Genomic DNA, 21,554 nt, shown 5'->3' with positions numbered 1-21,554 from the left:
TTTACTGAGTTAAATGAAGTACTTACAGTAAATACCAGCTATTTGTTGAGGAAAGGGACAGAACATGATTTGGAATAGCGAAGTACTTTGAATGATTATTGCTAGAGTAGTGCAATATAGCAAATATACAGTGATACCTTGAGATACGACTGCTTTAACTTATGAGTTCAGATTCAATTGATTGATTTTCTTGCAGTGGGAGTCAATGTTGAACCGCAAATATGCGGGGTTCCACTGCAAAGGTTTTTTTTTTTTTTTTAGAGTTGTTTGAATCTAGCTAAAGTTGATAGGGAATTCCCACTTGCTGTTCTGTTCAATGGAAGAAAGAACACAAAATATCCTCCATTGTTGTCCTTTGTTTATTGTATCATGTATCCTCCACTTCTTTGTTGAATTTAGTGCCAGGTTACAGGCTGGATCACTGTGTAGAGTTCCAAGTGAGCGCTATCGTATGTTGATGAAAATGACACAATGACAGCTTACGTGACGCTGCACTTTCACTGCAGGTAATGTTTAACCAAAAACTGTGCCGTGGTTAATGTTTTATTTCCTGTCTTTTAACAGATTTAAAAAGAAACGAACAAAGGATTCCAAATTGTTCCTCTTCTATGGCAGTGAATAGCACAGCTGAGGACTAAATCGTGCCTGGGTGTGGTGCGACGTTCCCCTTTTCATCGCAAATGGCTTGCTGTCTGAAGGACGAGCTCCTGTGTTCCATCTGCCTCAGCATCTACCAGGATCCGGTCAGCTTTGGGTGCGAGCACTACTTCTGCCGCAAGTGCATCACTGAGCACTGGAGCCGGCAGGAGCCTCACGGTGCGCGCGACTGCCCCGAGTGCCGACGCACCTTTGCCGACCCGCTGCTGTCGCCCAGTCTCAAACTGTCCAACATCGTGGAGCGCTACTCTGCCTTCCCGCTCGACGCCATCCTCAACGCCCAGCGCTGCTCGTACCCCTGCAAGGACCACGAGAAGGTCAAGCTCTTCTGCCTCACCGACAAGAGCCTGGTGTGCTTCTTCTGTGACGAGCCGGCGCTTCACGAGCAGCATCAGGTCACCACCATCGACGAGGCCTACGAAGAGATCCAGGTAGGGCGCACGCACGGATGCACAGACGCACGCGCACACACGCGTTGTTGGTTGTTCCCTAGGGCGAGGCTGACATTTCCTGAGCTTCTATCAGGCTCATCCTCACACAATGTTGCTCCAACGTCAAAATGACATTTATTGTGTATGTCTTGTCCAAATAATTCAAGTGTTATGTTCAAGTAGTACATCCATTAAATCCCTATCCCTCTGAGCGGCGAACAATTGCGTGTGTTTTCAAAGGCAGCGACTGTTGCGTTCACGTCAGGGTTCGTCAGGGTTTGTTCAATGTCGTAAATGTTCGTAAGACTTTCGCCAGATGTTTGCCAACAGTTTCAGTGATTTTTCTTGTTGCAAAGAAAATTTGAACATGTTAAAAATTCCCTAATCTTTTGCTACTCGTAAGGGAGTTCAAATGTGCTATGAACAATTTGTGAGCCACTGTTTTTTTTTTTTTTTTACACCTGTTTGGAAAATAGTATCTTTTTGAGGGAGTAGTTTATTTATCTTGGTTAGATCAGGCACACAAAATGGGGCACATTTTCTATTCGAGGGACTGAAGGGCCACAATTGGGGAAATGTGATTTTTCACTGAAATGAAATCCACACAGAAATGAGTCATTTTTCTTCTCTCCTCACTGCATACATTATGTCTTGTACAATATGTAACATGAAAACATTCCTTGACGAATCTTGCATGAACCCCAAACACAATTTATTTGTGGAGGCGTAATCCAGAAGATCAACAACTTCTTTAGACAAAGGCGCTGTATAAACACGTATGCACGCACATAATCTGATGAACACAACATGACATAAAAATAACATCATCTTTACTTTATTTTTATTTATTTTTTACTTTATTGTTGTTAGTGAGTCAGTGAGATGACCTTTACAAACAACACAACCCACACAGCATTTTCATGGAATGATGATTCTTTCCACTGAAGCCTAATACACATCTGATGCAGTACAGGTTCATTTTCCAAGTAAAATGTCAGAATGTTCTACCAAAAGAAAGGGCCACGTCCCACTGATGGCTCGCTGGAGATTTAATGTGGGTTACTGGGTAAATTAGCAAAATTTGTTCCAGTTTCTTTTTATATGGCCCTTGGTGTCTTGGTAGTTTGTATGTCAGAATGTAAAAGTCAGAATGTAAAAGTGCTTGTCTTAAAATGTCTTGACTGGTCCATACTGATGTAGATGCGCGCAAAAGTCATGGCATTGATCGGTGTGCAATTGAATGTCGATGTGCGAGGTACACTATTTAACTGCAATGCGCCGTTGTTGGTTTGATCATCAAGTTTGTGGCCTTAAGAAGAAAAACAACAACAGTGGTATCAAATCAGTGTTTCAGAACATTTGGTGAGATTCTCCCAAACTATTTTCTTGATCGCATATCCTGCTCAGGGTTGCGGGAAGATGGAGCCTTTCCCAGCTGACTTTGGGCAAAAGGCCAATTACAGCATGGACCGCTGCGAAGTGTTGGAACATTTCCAGTGGAATTATCTCTGAATTGAAAATAAAATTATGGAAAGGTATCAGGTATTAAAAACGATGCATAAATACAAACATTTTGCTTTGTCATAAGTATACATCCTTCTAAAATAGATAGCTCTCATTGCCCATGTGCAAGGGTATAGCAGTACCTTAATTGCAAAAAAAAAAAAAAAAATCACTTGAGTGGTTGCATAACTGAAGCTTGCTCGGACCTCAAATTGTGGATCGTGACAAAAGGCTAAAATAATGGACCAAGCGATGTCTTGTAACAGGAAAAACTGGGAGGCAAAATTGGGGGCACATGTACATTGAGGTGCCACTGTAATTGTATTTACACTGGTTGTTTTTTGTCAGTATTATACTAAAATATATTTTCCCCAACTATATTCAAATTCCCTATTCAATGCCAACCTTCAATTTGGTGAATTCCTGGTTAAGGTCGGAAGGAAAACTTCCACTCCTCGTTGAAATCAGCATTAAAAAAAACAAAAACAGTCTATTAATTCCACATTATTTTCTCCTTATTCGATCAAGGAAATTAAATGAAATTGCTCGTCCCTCATGTATGCTCATCTGGAAAGCACTATTAATATCGATTGCAATCAGCCTGTGTGTTTGAAGCCTGAGAAAAGTTAAAATTGTGCCGCGATAGAGGACATGAAATCAGGCGCAGCACATGATGTTTCTCTATCCTCGGATTCAAGCAGCTTGTCCTGCGGCTCGGAAGCTCTTCAACAATCTGGCGTTTTGTATTCTGACCGGAGCCTTGGAGCCTTCCCAGATTTGCGGCACTGAAAGGGAGTATGAGCATAGGACACAAAGCAGTGTCCTGTGGTGATTTCTAGGCCGACAAGTGTCTTCATGTGGGAATTCTCCTACAAGAAAAACCACCAAAGCACGGCTCCAGAAAGTCTATTTGTGTAGAATTAATCTTCGACATCACAATGTGGTCAGCTTGTTCAAGGTTTGCGATTGTTTCCTGGTCCTTGCCAGCGAGGGAATAGGAACGGCGTGTCGGATAGAAGCAACGCTTAAGAACATCGCCTGCAGGCACAATCAATCAACAATGCTCAAGTGCCAAAATTACATGTTCAGGCTGCGGAGAACCGGTAGTGTTGTTTCTTCCTGTTCATATTGAAAATAGTAAGTGGCATGTTCTCACAGTGAAATGATCTGGCTTTGAAACTTACCTGACGCCTTCTTGTGTGGAGTTTTTCAAGGTTTGGCCACCTGAAGGAGAAATTTGTCTTGTCAGCAAGGGACAGCTGCATACACGAATACAAATAATCATACATCAATATCACATGTTCGCACCGCACGCATATTATTGTAGTGCAATACACCTGCTCATCCACATCCATTCAGACCTTATCCTGTTGGATGTTGGTTAACTAAGTTGAGTGAGGAATGAAATAGTTTTCATATCTGTTATATTCGCATAGATTTTAATAGTTCATGCAGTTCAGTACATGCAGGGGATCCGATAAGATTCTTTCACTATCTGTTGTTCAAATATTACCCGTCGGGTGCTCGGAGGTAAGGACATGCCCATGAGCTTTTCTGATATTTTTAAAGCGGAAGTCAACCCGAAAAATGTCTTTACAATAATATGTTGTATGCGTTCCCACTAGTCTAATCACAGCACTTTTGAATACAGTTCTGTTTGTGGAATATAAATTAAGAAGCAAAATCCAGCCGTTTTTAGCCATCTCACGGGGTGGCCATTTTGTCACTTGTTGTCGACTGAAAATGACATCAGAGTTGCTCGGGGCTCAGGTAACAACCAATCACAACTCAGCTTCACAAAACAGCTGGTCGGCAGCAAGTGACAAAATGGCCGCCCCCTGAGCTTGATTAAAAACAGGTGGATTTTGCTGCTTATTTCATATTCCACAAACACCATATTAATCAGAATATCAAGTTTAGACTAATGGGGCTGCATAGAACATAATATTGTCAAGAAAATGTTTGAGTTGACTTCCACTTCAAGGTCTGCTTTAAAAACAACAAATCCTAACTGATTGGTTGAAACCAGCTTTCCAACTTTCTCCTGCTTTCCAAATACACGTTGCATGTTAGTTTTATTGAAGACTCGGGAAAGGGCCAACGGCCACAGGTTTGGAGATGTGCCTTGTGACTGATTGGTGACCAGTCCAGGATGTTCCAAGTTTGTCTTGCCTAAATTCTGATGACATCACCCTAAAAATAGAAATTGGTTAGATGCATTTAGGATTCTAGACACCTATAACGTCTTTCATAGGTATAGCACCCATAGAGCAGAGAACCTACAAGGGCGCATTACGGACGAGTGCAGCACTGGTCCTCTCTTACCATCAGTGCCGTGGGCTTGCGTCATCACCTCACTGAATCGCCCTCTCAACAAGCACGTCCTCCACTGACTCACTCTGGTTTGTTTCATGATCAGTGCCACAAATATCTTTCCATACATGTGCTAGACACTATTCTGCCTGCAAGATGAACTACAAGAGAGGTTAGGACACAGTTTGTGGCGTTGCTTTGCCAGCGTGTGTCATTGTGAGTCTTCTTTCGCAAGCTTTGTTCCAAGACAAAACAAAAATAAACCCGGCCCAAGGTCTCGTTCTGCTGAGGTTACTCCAGTAAAAGCCTCATTAATAAGAGAAAGAAGAACAACAGCAAATCTTTGTTAGACCCCCCCCCGATGGGATATTCAGTTCCGATATGATATGGAGCATTCTATATTTACAGGACAGAAATACATTAAAGGCACAGCGCCAGGATTTTTTTTGTCTGCGAAGGAAGGGGCTTGACCGATATGTGGGTAGGCTGAGAAAAAAAAAAAATCGATATTTATAACTTCACTTACTTGAGAGGTTCTCTAGTTTTAAGTATGATACATACCACAAACGTGTTTGAAATAATAGTCGTTTTAGTAGAATTTGGCCAAGGAATAATCAACAAAATAGTTGAAACTAATACAAGTGACTATAAAGAAATAGAAAAAAAATGCCAAGTGCAGTGATGACAGACAGCACCTGACAGCCATGCGCCTTGCCAGTAAACAGACAAGACATCCAAAATGGGACAAGTGTATTTATTCCATGTGCGTCATTAATAAAAAATGAACAAGTGTGCGTAGGAAATATTGTTTCGAATCGCAACATAACAAAAAATTGTTAATAGTAAAATAAATAAAATTGGATAGGATTGGCCCTAACCCTAACCCGACTAGTGCAAACACCGACACTCCGTTTTTGATGCACTCTGAATAACCGAACGGCAAATTTGAGCGACACTCCGAGTCTCCAAACGGTCAGAGTGAATCAGTGCGCACTCAAAGCATATTTCCAAATGCACCCTAAATCTAACCTATCACGCAAGTAACTGTAAGACTCACCCTGCCCCTCCCTACCCTCACAAACACACACAGGATACAGCGGCAGCACAAACCTGGAAACAGGAATTATGTTGGAGCGGAATGGTTACTTGTAAGGTTTTGTTTTTGAACTTCAAAGGCGGGATAGATCGATTTCTGATGGGGCCATGGTACCCCCTACGACCGGTGTAGTGCCACGCATGCATTAAACACAATAAAAAAAAAATTCTAGAATGAAGGGTTTACACAGGAACAAGAATCCTGAGGAGTTTGGGGTTTTACTGCCTTGTTTATATGCACATTGGAAGAGCTCAGGAGCCTCTCCAGTGATTAGTCACATTTGAATTTTCTCTAAGTCCCTGTGAACTGAGCCACTCCCACCCCGATTAGACTTTGCTCTAGTGGCACATATTGAGGCCTTGGCTTGTTTTACATTGCTGCCTACTGCATGTGTTAATGTTATACTCCACCCCAGACCACATAAAACAAGACTCTTCGGAGTTCAGACCAAGTCAAGATCAAGGCAGCTTGTGACGATGTTAAGGCTTGTATGATATCGCTTTTTTGAGCAAAACAGTATTATTAGACATTTCCAGCAGCTGGAAATCAGCTAAGTCCCTTTCATTAAGTGCTTTTTAAAAGATTTTTCAAGGAACAGTATCAGTATATCAGTGTATCGGTATAAACATGCCTGAACACGAATACATATACAATGTACAGATCAAGCACTACTGTTCACATAGTTTTGATTTTGAGAGTTAATCCTGAGTCTGCTATGTTTACGCTTCGAGACAAGAACAAGCTATTCCCAGAGAGACCGCTCTAGTCTGAACACCAACCCTTACCCTAGCCATAACCCCAAACCCCTAACTATCAAATCAAATATAGTCTCGAGACATGTTTCTGACCAAATTTGAGCACAGGGAGTTTACGACGATACCGACATGCAACATTTCGAGGCTACAATTGGTGTGCATTGAGTTTTTTGCAGCAGCCAAAGAATATTTGGTCATGCTAACACAATATTCATTCACTTACTGTTTTGCATTCGATTGCTTTTTATTTATGGCCTTCAAGTGTTTTCATACCGATTATCTACTTTAAACATGCCTGTACTGCTGCGCTAAAATTGGTTAGCAATAGACTATGGTCCATTCCAGCTTACAGATACATTCATGTTACGTCACCACCATAGGAACGGAACTGCGCTATATAGCGAGGATCCCCTGCATTGCATGTTGACTGCATGTTATGCTTGCTGAGGGCCACTAAAGAGTGCAGCCCCTGGTTGGTCTGTATCAGGCTTGTAATCTCCTTAGCCTGGCATGTCACCCGGCTGACCTCCGGCCTTGAGGCGTATTGCATGCGGTGGCTTTACCTCCCGCTGGTTCGCATCCTTCGGCCAAATTTGCGATGCACAAACAAGCCTCCAAAAGCTCCCGACGGCGACACACCCCCAAACACACAACTGGCAGACATTCATCCAGCACATATCTGCTTATGTGCACTGATTTCTCAACATACAGTAAAAGCCAAGTTTCCGGCAACAGTTCGGTTTCGTTCACCCAGAAAGGTAAACCCTGATATGTGTTTTTCATAATACAAGGTCTGTTAGCTGGATGATGATACAGTAGGTAGCTGTGGCTGATGTGTAAACAGTGTGACATTATAAGCAGTGCAAAGGACACAGTGTAACCCGGCAATGAATTCAACATGAGGGGGGGGGGGGGGGGGGGGTGATGCAGTACAGTGCAACTCTAAATATGAAATATACCCTACCTGAATTTGGAAGAGGTCCAGTAATTCTGTTAAGAAGAGAAGGTCAGTGCATAACAACCTATTGAATGTGATGTATGGATCTCCTTAGGGCACGACCTTCTTCATACACTGTGCATTCAGTTAAGAGCAGAGCTTGTAGTGCTGAGTTTGTGAAACTTGCAGCTTTGGCGCTAAAGCACTACCAACCGAGTGAAAACATGGGTTCGGAATACTTAGTAGAGTTAATCGGGGTTCAAGTATGTGTTGAAACCATTTCGCACGGTTGTCATTAGGTCAAATAAATAATTTTGATAAACCTTCCTATTTTCAAAAGCTCAGTAAATTTTGCATGTGTGCTCTTTCTGGTGAAAATGTAGTTGTCATAAGTAGATGCACATAAAGGTCTCTAGAACCCATGCCTGGAAAGACACAGGATGTCTGCTATTTTTGGTTCGAGGCTTCCATTTTAGGGTCAATTTGGACATTCTCAGGGATCCTTCAGAGACAAAGTTGTCCTTGAGAATTTATCCAATTGCTACCAAATTTAAATAATAATCCAGACAGATGGATAACACTAAATCGCTAAAAAGGTTATCATCATAGGTTGTGGGCGGACCTAGTAAATGAAGTACAAAGCCCCGATAACAGGCTTGTGAGGAAGTTGCTGCCTTGACGAGATTCCTATTCAGCCTTTACTCTCAGAAATGTATACAGTGAGCCCTCACTACCTTCCCACATGTTTTAACGCATTTAAATACATTGAAATAAACAGCATATGTGTGGTGAGTGTCTGGGTATGAGCTGTGGATGCCAGCAAGTCCTGCGCCAGTATACTAATTTGATTGTGTTTTACGATTCTCCTGGGGTTCACTAACCGGCTGACAAGTGCTTAGGTGACTCTGGCTTCCTTTCCCACATTAATGGAGATTACATTGAATGTACTTCTTAAAAAACCAATGATATGAAATATCCCCATTACAAAAATAACTCTAAAGCATAACTAATTCTGCATGAATTGTGGCACTGCACTCGTCAGTCGTACTGTAGCACAAAGTCCCATCTCCTTAAGAGGACGTCAACCCAAACATATGTTTTCAAGAATATCTTCTTGCCCTGAGCAACTTTGATGTCATTTTCAGTCGACAGAAGAGACAAAATGGCCGCCCCCTGAGATAGCTAAAAGTGAGTGCATTTTGCTGCTTAACTTATATTCCACAAACGCAATATTAATCATTCAGAATGCCTTATTTCAACTACTGGGCCTGTATAGAACATATTGTGGAAAAAAATATGTTTGGGTTGACTTTCCTCTTTAATTGGATGATTGAGACTGTGTGTGTGTGTGTGTGTGTGTGTGTGTGACCAAGCAGTCCTGCTGTCTGTTTGCCCTAAAGAAGTCTTTACACTCTACTTGACAGCAGCAAACAACCAGATGCATGATGGGCAGGGAAATACTGTTAATTAGAGCATATTTGAAGAGTAGATGGATACAATGGACGGCATATGAAGGAATAAGAGCATCTGGCAGCTGTGTGGTAGAATAAAGCCCACGCTGCTGGAGACTTAAATAACTGCTGTGGTGAATCCACCCACGCAGTTCTGCCATTGAAAGCATCCAGATGCACCTCGCGTGTCATCTCTTATTAACACCGTTCTCGCTGGCCTATTACCAGTCCGCCAGACACATAAAATATGAAAGCATATTTGCATTTCTGCCACCTGCATCCCTACCGCGCCGGGCGGTCTTCATCACCCGTTTGAAGTGTTCTTCCAGGCTGCCACTCACTCTCCCGACTGTCGCTCCTGCCGCTGCCGCCACGCTTGGCTGTGCCTCTGCAGTAATGAGTCAGGCCTTCTCAAGGGCACCCACAGATGACGCCCCCACCACCCTTGTGGTTTTGCATCACCTCGCCTGCCCTCCTTTTTTTCTCGGCAGCGGTCCCTCTCCTTTGCCTAGAGTCTTCTCCTTTTTTCTTGCCCGGTCGTTGCTGTGAGAAATGTTTGCTTTTTTTTGTCAGTGACTAATGAGTTCATCTCCAACCTACCAGTTTAGCAAAGCAATCCATTTTTTCCAGCACAGACAGTGACTCGGTATTAAAGTTATTGCTCAGGCAACTCGGCGTACCGACCGGGAAAAATATACAGTCGTCCGAAGTTTTATCGTGGTTCACTTATCTCAGCTTCACTGCATCACAGATTAAAAAAAAAAAAAAAGTATTTATAGATCATAAAATTTGGGAGTGTTTCACACTCAAAGATAAAGTGCAATTTGCCTATCGAATTTTCATGTCTTAAATTACACAAGTACACGTCTACAGAAATGGAAACAATATCAGCTCATTTTTTGGGCCCGACTTCGCACCGTTTGTGGTGTGCCCCATGAACAAACGACCACGCAGCCCGTTGACAGTGACGTACAGCCACTCATAAAGCGAGTTGACGAGGTGGCAAGAAAGCGCGGTGGGAATCCAAAATCAAAACAGTCAATGCGCAACAGAGGCCAGCGTCTTTTTTTCTTTTTGTGTCACGTTTGGAAGTGAAAGTCACATTTAATGTCAAGGGTTTTGCGAGATTTTCTGTTTGATGTGAGAATATCCGTGAATGGATCGGTTCGTGTGTGGTGTGTTGATCTTGCCATGTGGTAGCACACCACACATGATACGTTGAAAACTGTTATCCCCGTGATTTTTATCTCGTCACGTGTGGGGTTTCTCAGAGTTTGGAAGTCGGACGGCAATTTTAAAATTTTGCCGTGTGAGCCAGGCTTTATGCAAATTGTTTGCCCTTATTTAATCGCCTGTGCGAATCTTGAATCTACCATACTTAGACATTACCATCACGAGTGTGCTGTTTGGGTCAACAAGGCTGTGGATATACGTCATTGATCAGGGTTAGATTTTCACAGTTTTCCAACTTTTGCTCTCAAGTGCCACAATTGGGATATGCATCATGGCAGCATTAAGAGGGGGTTAAAAATGTCATCGAATTAGAATATCTTCATATTGGAGTCAGGCCTCTTCTAAATGTGGCTAAAAAACGGATGCGGTGCCCCTGAGACAGCTAAGAGAGATTGAATCGCAATACGGTCATGTTCCAAAAGTCATGTTCCATGAGAGCAATGGAAATCCTAAAGATCTCACTCGGGGAGAAGTTCTTTATCCTCACAACACGGAGGATGCAGGTCGCAGGACAGACTGTTTATCTCTGCACGTATCGTCGGTAGATTAAGAGATAAACAGAAGCACTTATCCGAGAAAGTGGAGCTGGTAGTGCATCCATCAAAGGCAACATTTTGTCTTGTTAAGATGATTACTTTTGGCCCGCACTTAGCTTAAGTGACACTCAGAAGTTGGTGTATCTGCTGTGCATCAGAAATGTCTGTGCACATGCCCTTAAAGCTATTTTAATGGAAGGAATAAAAGATTGCTTTGGTGGTTAAAAGATTGCACGGAGCTAAAAGCAACATCTGACCAATGTCCAGTCTGATCATAATAAATACACTATACTGTGAAACCCAAGTCAGTTCAGTAACACTTGTTGACTTTCAATTTGTTCTAATTTCAATGCATTTTTTTTCCCCGACGATTTATTTGTTTGCCACCATTGCTAAACCTTTGTCAACTCAAGATGCGCAATTCATGTAATTCAGTGGCCCTCATTTTACCACGGTAATGATACATGCCAAATACAACGTTTTGAGGTTACAAACAGCCTCAATGGTAGTGTGCTTAGTGGCACAATACGTACAAGAAAACAATAATACAAGAAAACGTGCTTAGCTCCTGCTGTATTAACTATTTTCATTTCTATATAAATGGCATAGAAGTATTTTTCTTACAAATATTTACTGTAATTCTGACTTTCCTATTGTGTTAGCATAGCATAGTTCGAATAGAGCGCAATGGGCTAGAGTCTAATAATGCTGTACAGTACAAGAAGGTCTGTTACACTTTTTCATTCGATTGCTTTATAATTATTGCCTAAAAGTGTTTTTCTTACAAATATTTATCGTAGTCATGACTTTAGTACTGTGTTAGTGATGGATTTCGGTGCATTCTGACTTGCATACAAATTTGGATTATTTCACCGCAGTAAAAGGAGTCGTAATCGAGAGAGCGGAAAGGTGTGTGCAGAGCGTTCCTGTCACTTAGTGGTGTAGGTCTTTCTGAAATTGAAATTTGTTGTCTCTCACTGCTAATCAAAACACACATCATTGGCACAGTAAAAAGTTGCTCTTTGTTGGAGATTTATCTCTTGAGATAAAGTGTGAGCTAAAGTCTCACAAGATTTGCTATTGCCTGGTGTGATGTGCTACACCAACATCCAAGACTTTTTGAGTCAATGTTTCAAGAAAATGTCGGTTGAATTCCAAAAATGTAACACTTAGGGTTGATTTCGTTGTGATTATATAACGATTGGTCGCCTGGTGCTTCTCAGTGGCCTGAGTGATTGAAAGAGGGAAGTGTGGTCCCTTTAAAGTTCCACCGTTTGAAGTGAGGCCTTTCCTCAATGGAATGTGATGAAGATCAGTAGTGAAAGCAGCACACAGATGACATTAAATACATGTGAGCAGACAGCGGAAGATGTGGCTTTCACTCTACCTCCCTTTGAGGCTGACAGACCAGTAAACTAAAGAATATAAATATGTATCATGAGCTTTGATCATGTGACTTTGATGTTTCGTTTGGGATTGTGGACCCGCTGCTGAATTCTTGATTAGCTGGGGAATTAAAATAGATTAGAGAGACCGTTGTTCCCTGGCAGCGGGCATGGCCGGACCGTAATCTGTTGTAATTCCCCCGTCCCTGTGATTTGCAGCAGATGATTTAATTTGACCAGCTGCTATTGGAAGTCTTCACTCAAGCTCCCAATCGCCCAACCGCCTCCTCCACAATTGAAGCCACAGATCGTTTACCTGTTCAACGTCTCTTTTGTCGAACTGAGGGAATGATGGCGAATTTCTGTTTGCCTGCTAACCTGTGTTTCCAGCTCAAGTCCTGCTGCAGAGGAACACCGCATGACTCAGGCACCGCTCAGGGCACTCCCACATTCTCGTTTTCAGTCTCGCCTTATCTACTGAATCAGGGGAATCTTGTCACATTAAGCAAGAGCAGTGTTCGACCAATTACCAGGCTTGGAAGGAACACAGTTTTTTTTTTCCTGTTAGTGTGAACACCACTAGCCAAGCCATATAAGGTAAACACACACAAAATAATAAGATCCAATACAAAAGATAGCATTTATGGGTGGTCGCAACTTGCGAATATTAGAAAAATCTCTGTGTGGTGCTTTGCATTTGTACACCACTACAAAGGAAAAACCATAATCATAAAGTAAATGATTAAGTGAAACTACAGATTAGCGTTTGACATTTCCTTAATTATGGGGGAAAATTTAAGGATAAATGAATAACTGAATAATTTGCTGTCTGAATTTATTAAACACTTCACGCAATGAGTTTCAGGCAGCCAGTCGAACTGCAGTGTTACAAAACCTTTATTAACAGTACAGGCAATTTTTAAAGCCTGCTGCACACAGAAGAGATGTGGCTGAGAATCACAAAAGTAGGCCATCATCCCCCCAAAAAAATCGTTATTGCTTTTTAACATTCTTAATAGCCAAACGAATAGGCATTCTTCCCAGAGGAGTGGAAGCTGTTATAGCTGCAAAGGGTGCACCACCGTCATATTGAACCCGACTGCATGTATTAGAAATGGGATGTCACTTAAAGTGGAAGTCAACGCAAACATTCTTTTTCAAGAATATGTTCTATCCAAGCTCGCTAGTTGAAACAGGGCATTCTGATTAATTTTGCGTTTGTGGAATAAGTGTTAATGCACTCGTTTTTAGCCATCTCTGGGGGCGGCCATTTTGTCTTCTGTCAACTGAAAATGACATCACAACTGCTCACAACGACCAATCACGGCTCATATTCAGAAAACAGGTCAGCTGTGATTGGTCGTTGTGAGCAGTTCTGATGTCATTTTCAGTCAACAGAAGACAAAATGGCCGCCCCCAGAGATGGCTAAAAACGAGTGCATTTTGCTGCTTAACTTGTATTCCACAAACGCAAAATTAATCAGAATGCGGTGTTTCAACTAGTGGGCCTGCTGGCAACATATTCTTGAAAAAAATGTTTGGGTTGGCTCCCGCTTTAAGTTCATTTTGTATGTGAGACAAGGCAGGCAAGTGAATACTTTTGGCAGTATATGGTGATGCCGGTGTCTTTGAATGTTCGTGATGTCTGTGTTCCAAAGAAGCTCCAAAAGCCAAGGAAAAGGTCAAACATGCACACAGTTTATTGCTGACATACCTGGGCTCTTGCGGGCCTAAAATTTGGTTTGAGTTCTATATTTAACAACCTCAAGATCATCCAATCCTAAAGGTTTAAGTAAGGTAATTTATCTTTGAAAACCTATAATATTTTAAATGCAGAATATTTAATAACTATCCATAGTACAAAAGTGTACCTAATGGTTTGTCCAGTCAGTGATTTGTTTTTTTATGTTAGCAACTCTAGTACCATTAATTTGCCCTAATTGCCGTGTGATGAGCTTTACAGTCCCTCACACTTTCTTTCCTATTAGCCATAATGCCATTAGGTACCCATATCTATTTAGGTCGATGGTCAGGCTAATAAGCAGAGGCTGTCAGGCGGCTGTGACTTATTGCTTAAGTGTCAATGTATAACAAATGAGCTACCTCGCGGCAGTATGAGTACGAGGCAGTTCCTCCAGTGGGAATAAGGTTCAAGCTTCAGTCCAAATGTATGCTTGCTGTAGTTTAATATAAACCTCATCTTATTATGAACTCAAGCTGTAAGTGCTAGTTAATTGCATATGAGTCGGTCGGGGTAGCTGGTACAAATGCGCTACTGTTGTGGCAAAGACAATGTCAAAGACAATCCGTTCCGTGATGCTGGTTAACTTCAAAGTTGTTCTAATTCAGTGCTTCTCAATTATTTTTTGTTACGCGCCCCTGAGAGGAAGAAAACATTTTGCGCCTCCCCAACTCTCGGCCGCGACTATAAATATCATTTGCCTAATAAATTGTTATACAGTATCTGTGCTTAACGCGCTGTCCTTTTTAACATTAAAGGAAAATAGAAACGAGAGAAGAAATATATTCACTTATAAAAAAAACAAAAACTTTATTAACATGTTGTTAGTCTGCTTTGACCTTTCTTTTAATCCATGTATTTTTCCATGGTGTCTCGTAAGGGTTTGTTAAATGCACATCATATCTCCTGCTCTGTGATTTGTGCGCACATGCTCAGTGCAAAAAACAACTTTAAGCTAATAATTACTGCGCACACTCTGGCAATGAGAGCACCATTGCCACCTACTGTAGTGCATGTGCAATTACACTTTATTCTAATACGTCAACAAAAGAGCATGTCCCCCCCCCCTGGCATCGCACCGCACCCTCCCAAGGGGGCCCACCCCACTATTTGAGAAGGACTGTTCTAATTTAAGAAAATAAGAATTACCATGGGAAGTAATCGGATGAAAAGTCCAGCTGGTGTAAGAAATTATTCTACCAAAATAGTAGTAAACATAGAGTAGCACCTCATGATTAAAACTAAAAACTGTAAGTTAAAAAAAGAAAAATGCATATGATTAAAAGTCTTCACGTGATATAATAACATACCTGACTGCAGGCTGCACTGAATATTCACAGATCAATGTGGTGTTAGTTTACAGTGCGACTTCATTCTGATAATGTATTGGCTGTTGGCAGAAGAGCCAGACGTGCACTTAATTTGGTCAGCTGTTTTTGCGGGAACGGAAGCTTGCTTGTTGCGCACAAGTAAAGCACAATGACCAGTTGGCTGCGTCCATTCCATCCGGCCCAAGCAGCATCACGCTTCCTCACCGGGTGATTTGTGTTCCTGACACATTCTACATGGTTTTATATTAATAACATGCTGACTGCTAGAGGTCTGACTAATCGTAAGAGGCTTTTCAAAAAAAAAAAAAAAAAGATGTTTCTGGCATTCATTGGGTTGTTGTGAAATTCCTCTGGCAGTCAAACACATCTCAGGGTCATTTTCAGGGCGTTTACCTCCCCACCCCTCTCTTTTGGAGGGTGAGCGATGAGATGAAAGCGTTTTTGTGCATTCATCTCCACGTGGACTTCGCCCGGCCACCTCTTCGGTTGTTTGTTAGGAGAAAATGAGAAAAAACGAGAGCCAAGATGTTGATGCTTTTATCCTCAGAAACCAATCAACAAATCTGTTTATGTGAATTTAAGATGAGGTTGGATTAGATTCTTGAATGTTATTTTTAACGGTGCGTGTGTCTGTTGTAGCAGTAGTTGAAAATTGAGATATGGCAGTATTTGTCATTTTGCTTCACAACTTTGCCAGTGGGAGGAGAAATTGAGCACCGCACAGAATGCAGTATATACGTTTTTTTTTAAACACTCACGCACGGCTGGTGTCACACTTATGTTAATCATACTGCATGATCTTTTGTGACATCAGTCAGGAACCTTTTCTCACAAGCTTAGTATGCCCTTGCATCATGAGCCACATGCTGCTTTTTCATTCAACGACATTATCAGATCATATCTGGTTCATTTCCATTACAGCATCGTAAACCTCTTTGACACACAGCCACAAAGATCTTCAAAATTCCCGTAAAAGGTTTTATATTGCCGCAACTTTGTGCGCTTTCTCACAGTGACACGGCCTCCCGCAATCCAATAATTAGATGCCGTCAACACTCCATTCTGTTTCAGTGCTATTTAACTCATTCACTGCCAGACATTTTCAGAATTGAAAAGACAAGTAAATTCGTCAATGGCAGTGAATGAGTTAAACAGTGTGTACGGAACGTGGGGGGGAAAGGCTGTGTGAAACTTTCTCTGTTGTTCAAAATGGTTTTCTTACAGTTGAAGGATGGGGAAAATATTCAAACTGACATGCAGTGTTGTTTTCTTTCGCTATTCCAGTTTGGGGTGTTGAATTTGCATACTGCCTGAGCATCCTCGCTCCATGAAGTAGAGCATCAGACCCCCAAGTCGTCATTTGCATGGCGCGCCCTATTTACTGATGACTGCAAAAAAGTTGTCAATCGGAACACTGCGTCAAGATGGACAATTGCCGCAGCGTGACGCACCCTTGTACTGAAAAATGTTCAATTTGAGAGTGGCGTTGAGTTGACATCAGAAGGCACATCCAATAGGAGAGGGGCTGGCAGGGTGATTTCAGAGCGCTAACGGAAATCGACCAGATATTTGGGAATAGCCTCGCTGTTACTGCCTAGTAGGGAGAAAGCACTTCCAAAAATGGGCAAACTTACATCGGTGTGCTATTGTCCTTTCATGCTGCCCCGCGGCAAACGCAAAGAAAACTCAAGTGCAGTGCGAAAAGGCTTTTAAAATACACTTAAGTAAAAGTAATACGTAGTCCTCCAAATAATTACTGGATTTAAAGTACTCAGTAATAACCATTAGAAGTTTTCATCACAGTTTATCAGTAAACTATAAAGCAATTTATCCTGATATAGTACACTTAAGAAACATATTTCCTCCAAAAATAGGGGTGGAGGGGAGGGGCATCATGTCCCAGTGGTGTGCGAGTTTTGCAGCATTCATCTTTGGTCAACCTGCATATGGGAATTAAGTCCGTGGGATGTCAGATAATATTTAGAGCACATTTCCCATCCTGTAGGCAAATCATTATTCAGGCCTGTGAAAGAGCATGTTTTGTTTGGTTCTTCATCATGCTGACCCAACGCTCTCCTTTATATCCTGAAGGAGCTGGGCAGAATAATAAAGCTGGCATCAGTATGGACGGTTAGAGGGATTTGTGTTTGCTTTTAATGCAGGGCCACGGGGAAGCGTGCACTTTTAGACGCTATAAATAATGAATAAAGCCCTTCAGCACGGAGCACCGAGTGACGGTGAGCCTTGGAATTGACATCCTTCATCTGGGAAGGGCTGCATTATCAGTGTCATGCATACAAAACACGACATGATGCAATCTGACAATTTTCAGCTTTTCGTTGCTGTCCTGTGAAGAACACTTATGTCCGATTTTGGAAAAATTGTTTATTTTCACGTTAATGCGATGTCTGCAACGCGGAAACACCATTCACGTAAAAATAAGAAAATTTAAAAAAAGATAGACATAAGTGTTTTTCACAGGACAGCAGAGCTGGGCACTTGACCCTTTTTTGCCGGTCTGGCCGCAACCCTCCACCCTTGACTTGGGTACCCTTCCGGCCGCGACCCCCCGCCCCTTACACTATTACAGCAAGTAATTACGCAATAACAAATAAAATATCTCCACACGGTTAACTTGAGCCATTATCTTGTGTGGTGTGGGTTGGGATTTAATGACTTTTTTAAAAATTTTATTTAATGTGATGATTGTTCAGTCAAAGTCGATTAATTGATGACGTCCTATATATTTTTTTAATACAGTATACGTAAAGACACGATTAAAACTATGACTCACCTTTACACAGAATGGAGTTGTTGTAATTAGAGGGATGTGATGCATATTTTTCTTGAGACAACATTCTAATCTTATGTTCTATAGCATTGCATGTTGTAAGAAGGAATGTTGTAGCCTGGATAGAAAAATATATTTCACTTGTGCTCTTATTGTATTTTAGAAAACGTATGACGTTCATCCTGGTCTCATTTTTGGTCAAATCTTTCCACACGCTTGAAGCCTAGTAAGGCCGTATGTCATATTGGGACGGTGTAGTAAAGCAACACAAGTGTGCTGATGTTGGTGCGTAACTGAATGTTGTGATCTAAATAAAGTTCTCATTATCACACAGTTGTTACCCGTGCATTATTGGACATAACATTTTGGTCGACAAAGCTTCGCTTCGCGCCGCTGCTCTCGTTCCTCGCCGCCAGTCCCATGGTCCCGCTCGTTTGAATATTTTAAAACTAATGAAGATCGGAATAGCCAAAGTTAGTGAGGCTAACCGCTTCTGTCCTGTCATCCACATAAACATAAAAGCGCCAACTTTTTCCTCACCGTGTGTCAGGTCTCTCGAATTGTAAAAATCAGAGTGCGTGTCCAATATTCCGACATAATGGTCGATCTCAGATTCGGTTTGGAAACAGTTGTATCCATTGAAATTAACTCATTCACTGCCAGACATTTTCAGGTCTTCTTTTACATTATATTTTGAAAAAAATATCAATAAATTCCTGGGATTGAATGGCTGGACTGAGAAAAGACAAATAAATTGGTCAATGGCAGTGAATGAATTTATGGTCATTTAGGGTTATGGTTAGTTCCAGGGTAACAGAATCAAAAGCCCATCCCTAGTTTCACTATATATCAACTGTGATTTCAGTGCAAGCGTGGTTGGCAGAATGAAATGAGCTCTTTGTTTTGCACCTTTTCTGCATGCTGACATGCTGGCCAAGTGTCACATCAGACTTGTGTCTGCCTGATCAGGCAGACAGGTGAGAGACTTGCTTCAACAATAGCCCAAAACACAAACTAGCGAAGTGAACACAAAACCAAATGAACACAAGTCCCTTTTAGGATTTAGCCACCTGCTTTTTATCTTTCTCCAGGCACCTGCAGTGCACCGGCACATCAGATCCGATCCCTTGCGCACGTGTCGTAGTAAAAACTCAAGAGCTTTGCACTACCAAAGAAAATGTCTGTCGGTCACTTGGAGGCCTTTTCTTCCATAGCACAAAGAAGACTTAAGCGGATTATGCAATTGCACCTGATGGAAGAGTGGAGGCCTAACAATGTATGCATGAGAATTTCAACGGGGTTGAAGCAACAATGAAGCCAACTTCACAGGCTGGGATTCATTGTACAGTACTGTTGGTGTATATCCTTTCCAGCGTATTTAATAGCTGGACGTTGAAAGTGCCAAATATATTCATTTGCCCAAAAATATGGACACTTGTAATGAAATGAATTAGCATTAAAAAACATGATACAGGCTCGGCTGAACTCCTTGAATAGTTTTTTGGGGCTTTTTTACTCAGCCCCCACTGCCATTTTTACTTTGGAACATAAAAAAAATGGTACTGATGGTCTATGATGAGCAAAACTCACATAAAAAGTCTTAATAGGGAAATGAACCCAAACATATTTTTTTTTCAAGTATATTTTCTATGCAAGCCCACTAGTTGAAACACGCCATTATTATTAATATTGCTTTTATGGAATATCAGTTAAGCAAAAATATCCACCCCTTTTTAGCCATCTCAGCGGGCGGCCATTTTGTCACTTCTGTCGACTGAAAATGACATCAGAACTGCTCAGGTAACGACCAATCACGGCTCAGCTTCAGAAAACAGTTGATCTGTGATTGGTCATTACCTGAGCCCTGAGCAACTGTGATGTCATTTTCAGTTGACAGAAATGACAAAATGACCGCCCCCAGAGATGGCTAAAAACGGGTGGATTAAGTTTTATTCCACAAACGCAATATTTATCGGAATGCCTTGTTTCAACTAGTGGGCCTCCATAGAACATATTCTTCAAACAAATATGTTTGGGTTGACTTCCACTTTAAGAACGCACGCTGGAAAAGACACGGGAAGTCTGCCATTTTGTCTTAAAGTGGTCATTACAGGGTCATTTTGGTCATTTTTTGATTAAAAAATGAACTTTCACGAGTTTTTTTTTCCCAATGTCTAACAAATTTGAACCACAAATACTAAACAAATGGACCGTGCTAAAATGCAAAATAAACAGCTTTCATTTGGCTGGTGGCCAAAGCGTGGCAGTGACATGGGATGACTAACAACGCAGCTCCACAAGGTCGGTGCTTGACCAAACGTCCTATGTGTGAGATTAAATCAAATTTACGTCAAACTGTATTAAAGCCTCCGTCCATGCTGTTCACTGCTCGCAGCTTTAATTCATGTTACATATACCAAAACATTTTTAAATAAATCCCGGTAGGTTTTTTTTACTCCTCAGAAAAGCCCTGCGTTCTTGGAGGGGTGTGTTCACTTTCTATATCCACCTGTTACTACCATGAGTCATACCTATCGTCTATTAGGATTCTGTTTAACTTCGAGGTATTTCATTTTTAAGTACGTCGCTGGAATTTTTTTATTTTGCCATAATAGAGAATTCATAAAGGCAAAAGCACATCTTGTCGGTGATATTTTAGACATACAGTACATGCATCTTAACAATTCCGCTCGACTCGCCTCCATACTGCGGTGGCCAGGTTTCAAAGCCGTAGTCGATGGTTTCCAATTACAGGGCACCCCAAGGTGTAAACACTGAATAGACACATGACCTGCCTGGGTTTTAGTGGTGGTTATAGGAGCAACACATCCAGCATCAAATGCTCTTACCTGCTGGTAGCAATATGAAATGTAAAATTATGTTACAAAAATCAGTTCATTACTGATTTCAGTCACTTTCGGCTTGTATCGAGTATTTTAGCTTCCCTCATCATTGTTGCGCATTTTTTCCTCGTTGTTCAACATAATAGCAGAGTCGCACATTTTCTCGGTCAGTCTGTCAGCTGCCGCACTGCCATCATTAACATGGAGAGTCACGCTCTCCACCACATCGCCCCACCTCGTACAGCAGCCGTTTGTTTTCCCTCTCCTCGTGTCCTTGAGAGGAGAAATGCAGCATCTTTTTAACAGCCGCCAGCCAGAGTGTTTCGACTAATTTTGTAGCAAGCTGTTGAGCTGAGTGAGTTTTGAATAGCTGGTGTGCTAATGAATAGCTTGTGTGTTTTAAGTACTCCTGTTGCGTACGTCCCCTTAGATGTTTTAAATTGTTACGCTTTTGCTCTGTCAGCAGAGATCTATTCTCATATTTATTTCAGCTGAGTACCTCAGTGATTACCCCCCCCCCCCCACCCCCACCTCACAGTCGCCTGAGCTGA

At 41.7% G+C, this 21,554-nt stretch overlaps 1 protein-coding gene across 2 annotated transcripts in view; it reads left to right on the top strand.

Moving 5' to 3' along the window:
* trim62.1 (tripartite motif containing 62, tandem duplicate 1) overlaps positions 1-21,554 on the top strand; it is a 35,033-nt gene that overhangs the window by 842 nt on the left and 12,637 nt on the right. For both annotated transcript variants that reach the window (XM_086040392.1, XM_086040393.1), the window contains one exon: positions 565-1,088. In XM_086040392.1, coding sequence (XP_085896518.1) covers positions 681-1,088 — 408 coding nt within the window. In that variant the 5' untranslated portion in view covers positions 565-680. The remainder of the gene's footprint in view (positions 1-564; positions 1,089-21,554) is intronic.

Source organism: Filicampus tigris, chromosome 9 (assembly GCF_054856515.1).
Source record: "Filicampus tigris isolate MCC_2025a chromosome 9, RoL_Ftig_1.0, whole genome shotgun sequence".
NCBI classification, from domain to species: Eukaryota; Metazoa; Chordata; class Actinopteri; order Syngnathiformes; family Syngnathidae; genus Filicampus; species Filicampus tigris.
The sequence above is the reverse complement of the archived record's forward strand: the minus strand, read 5'-3'. Positions and strand labels throughout refer to the sequence as shown.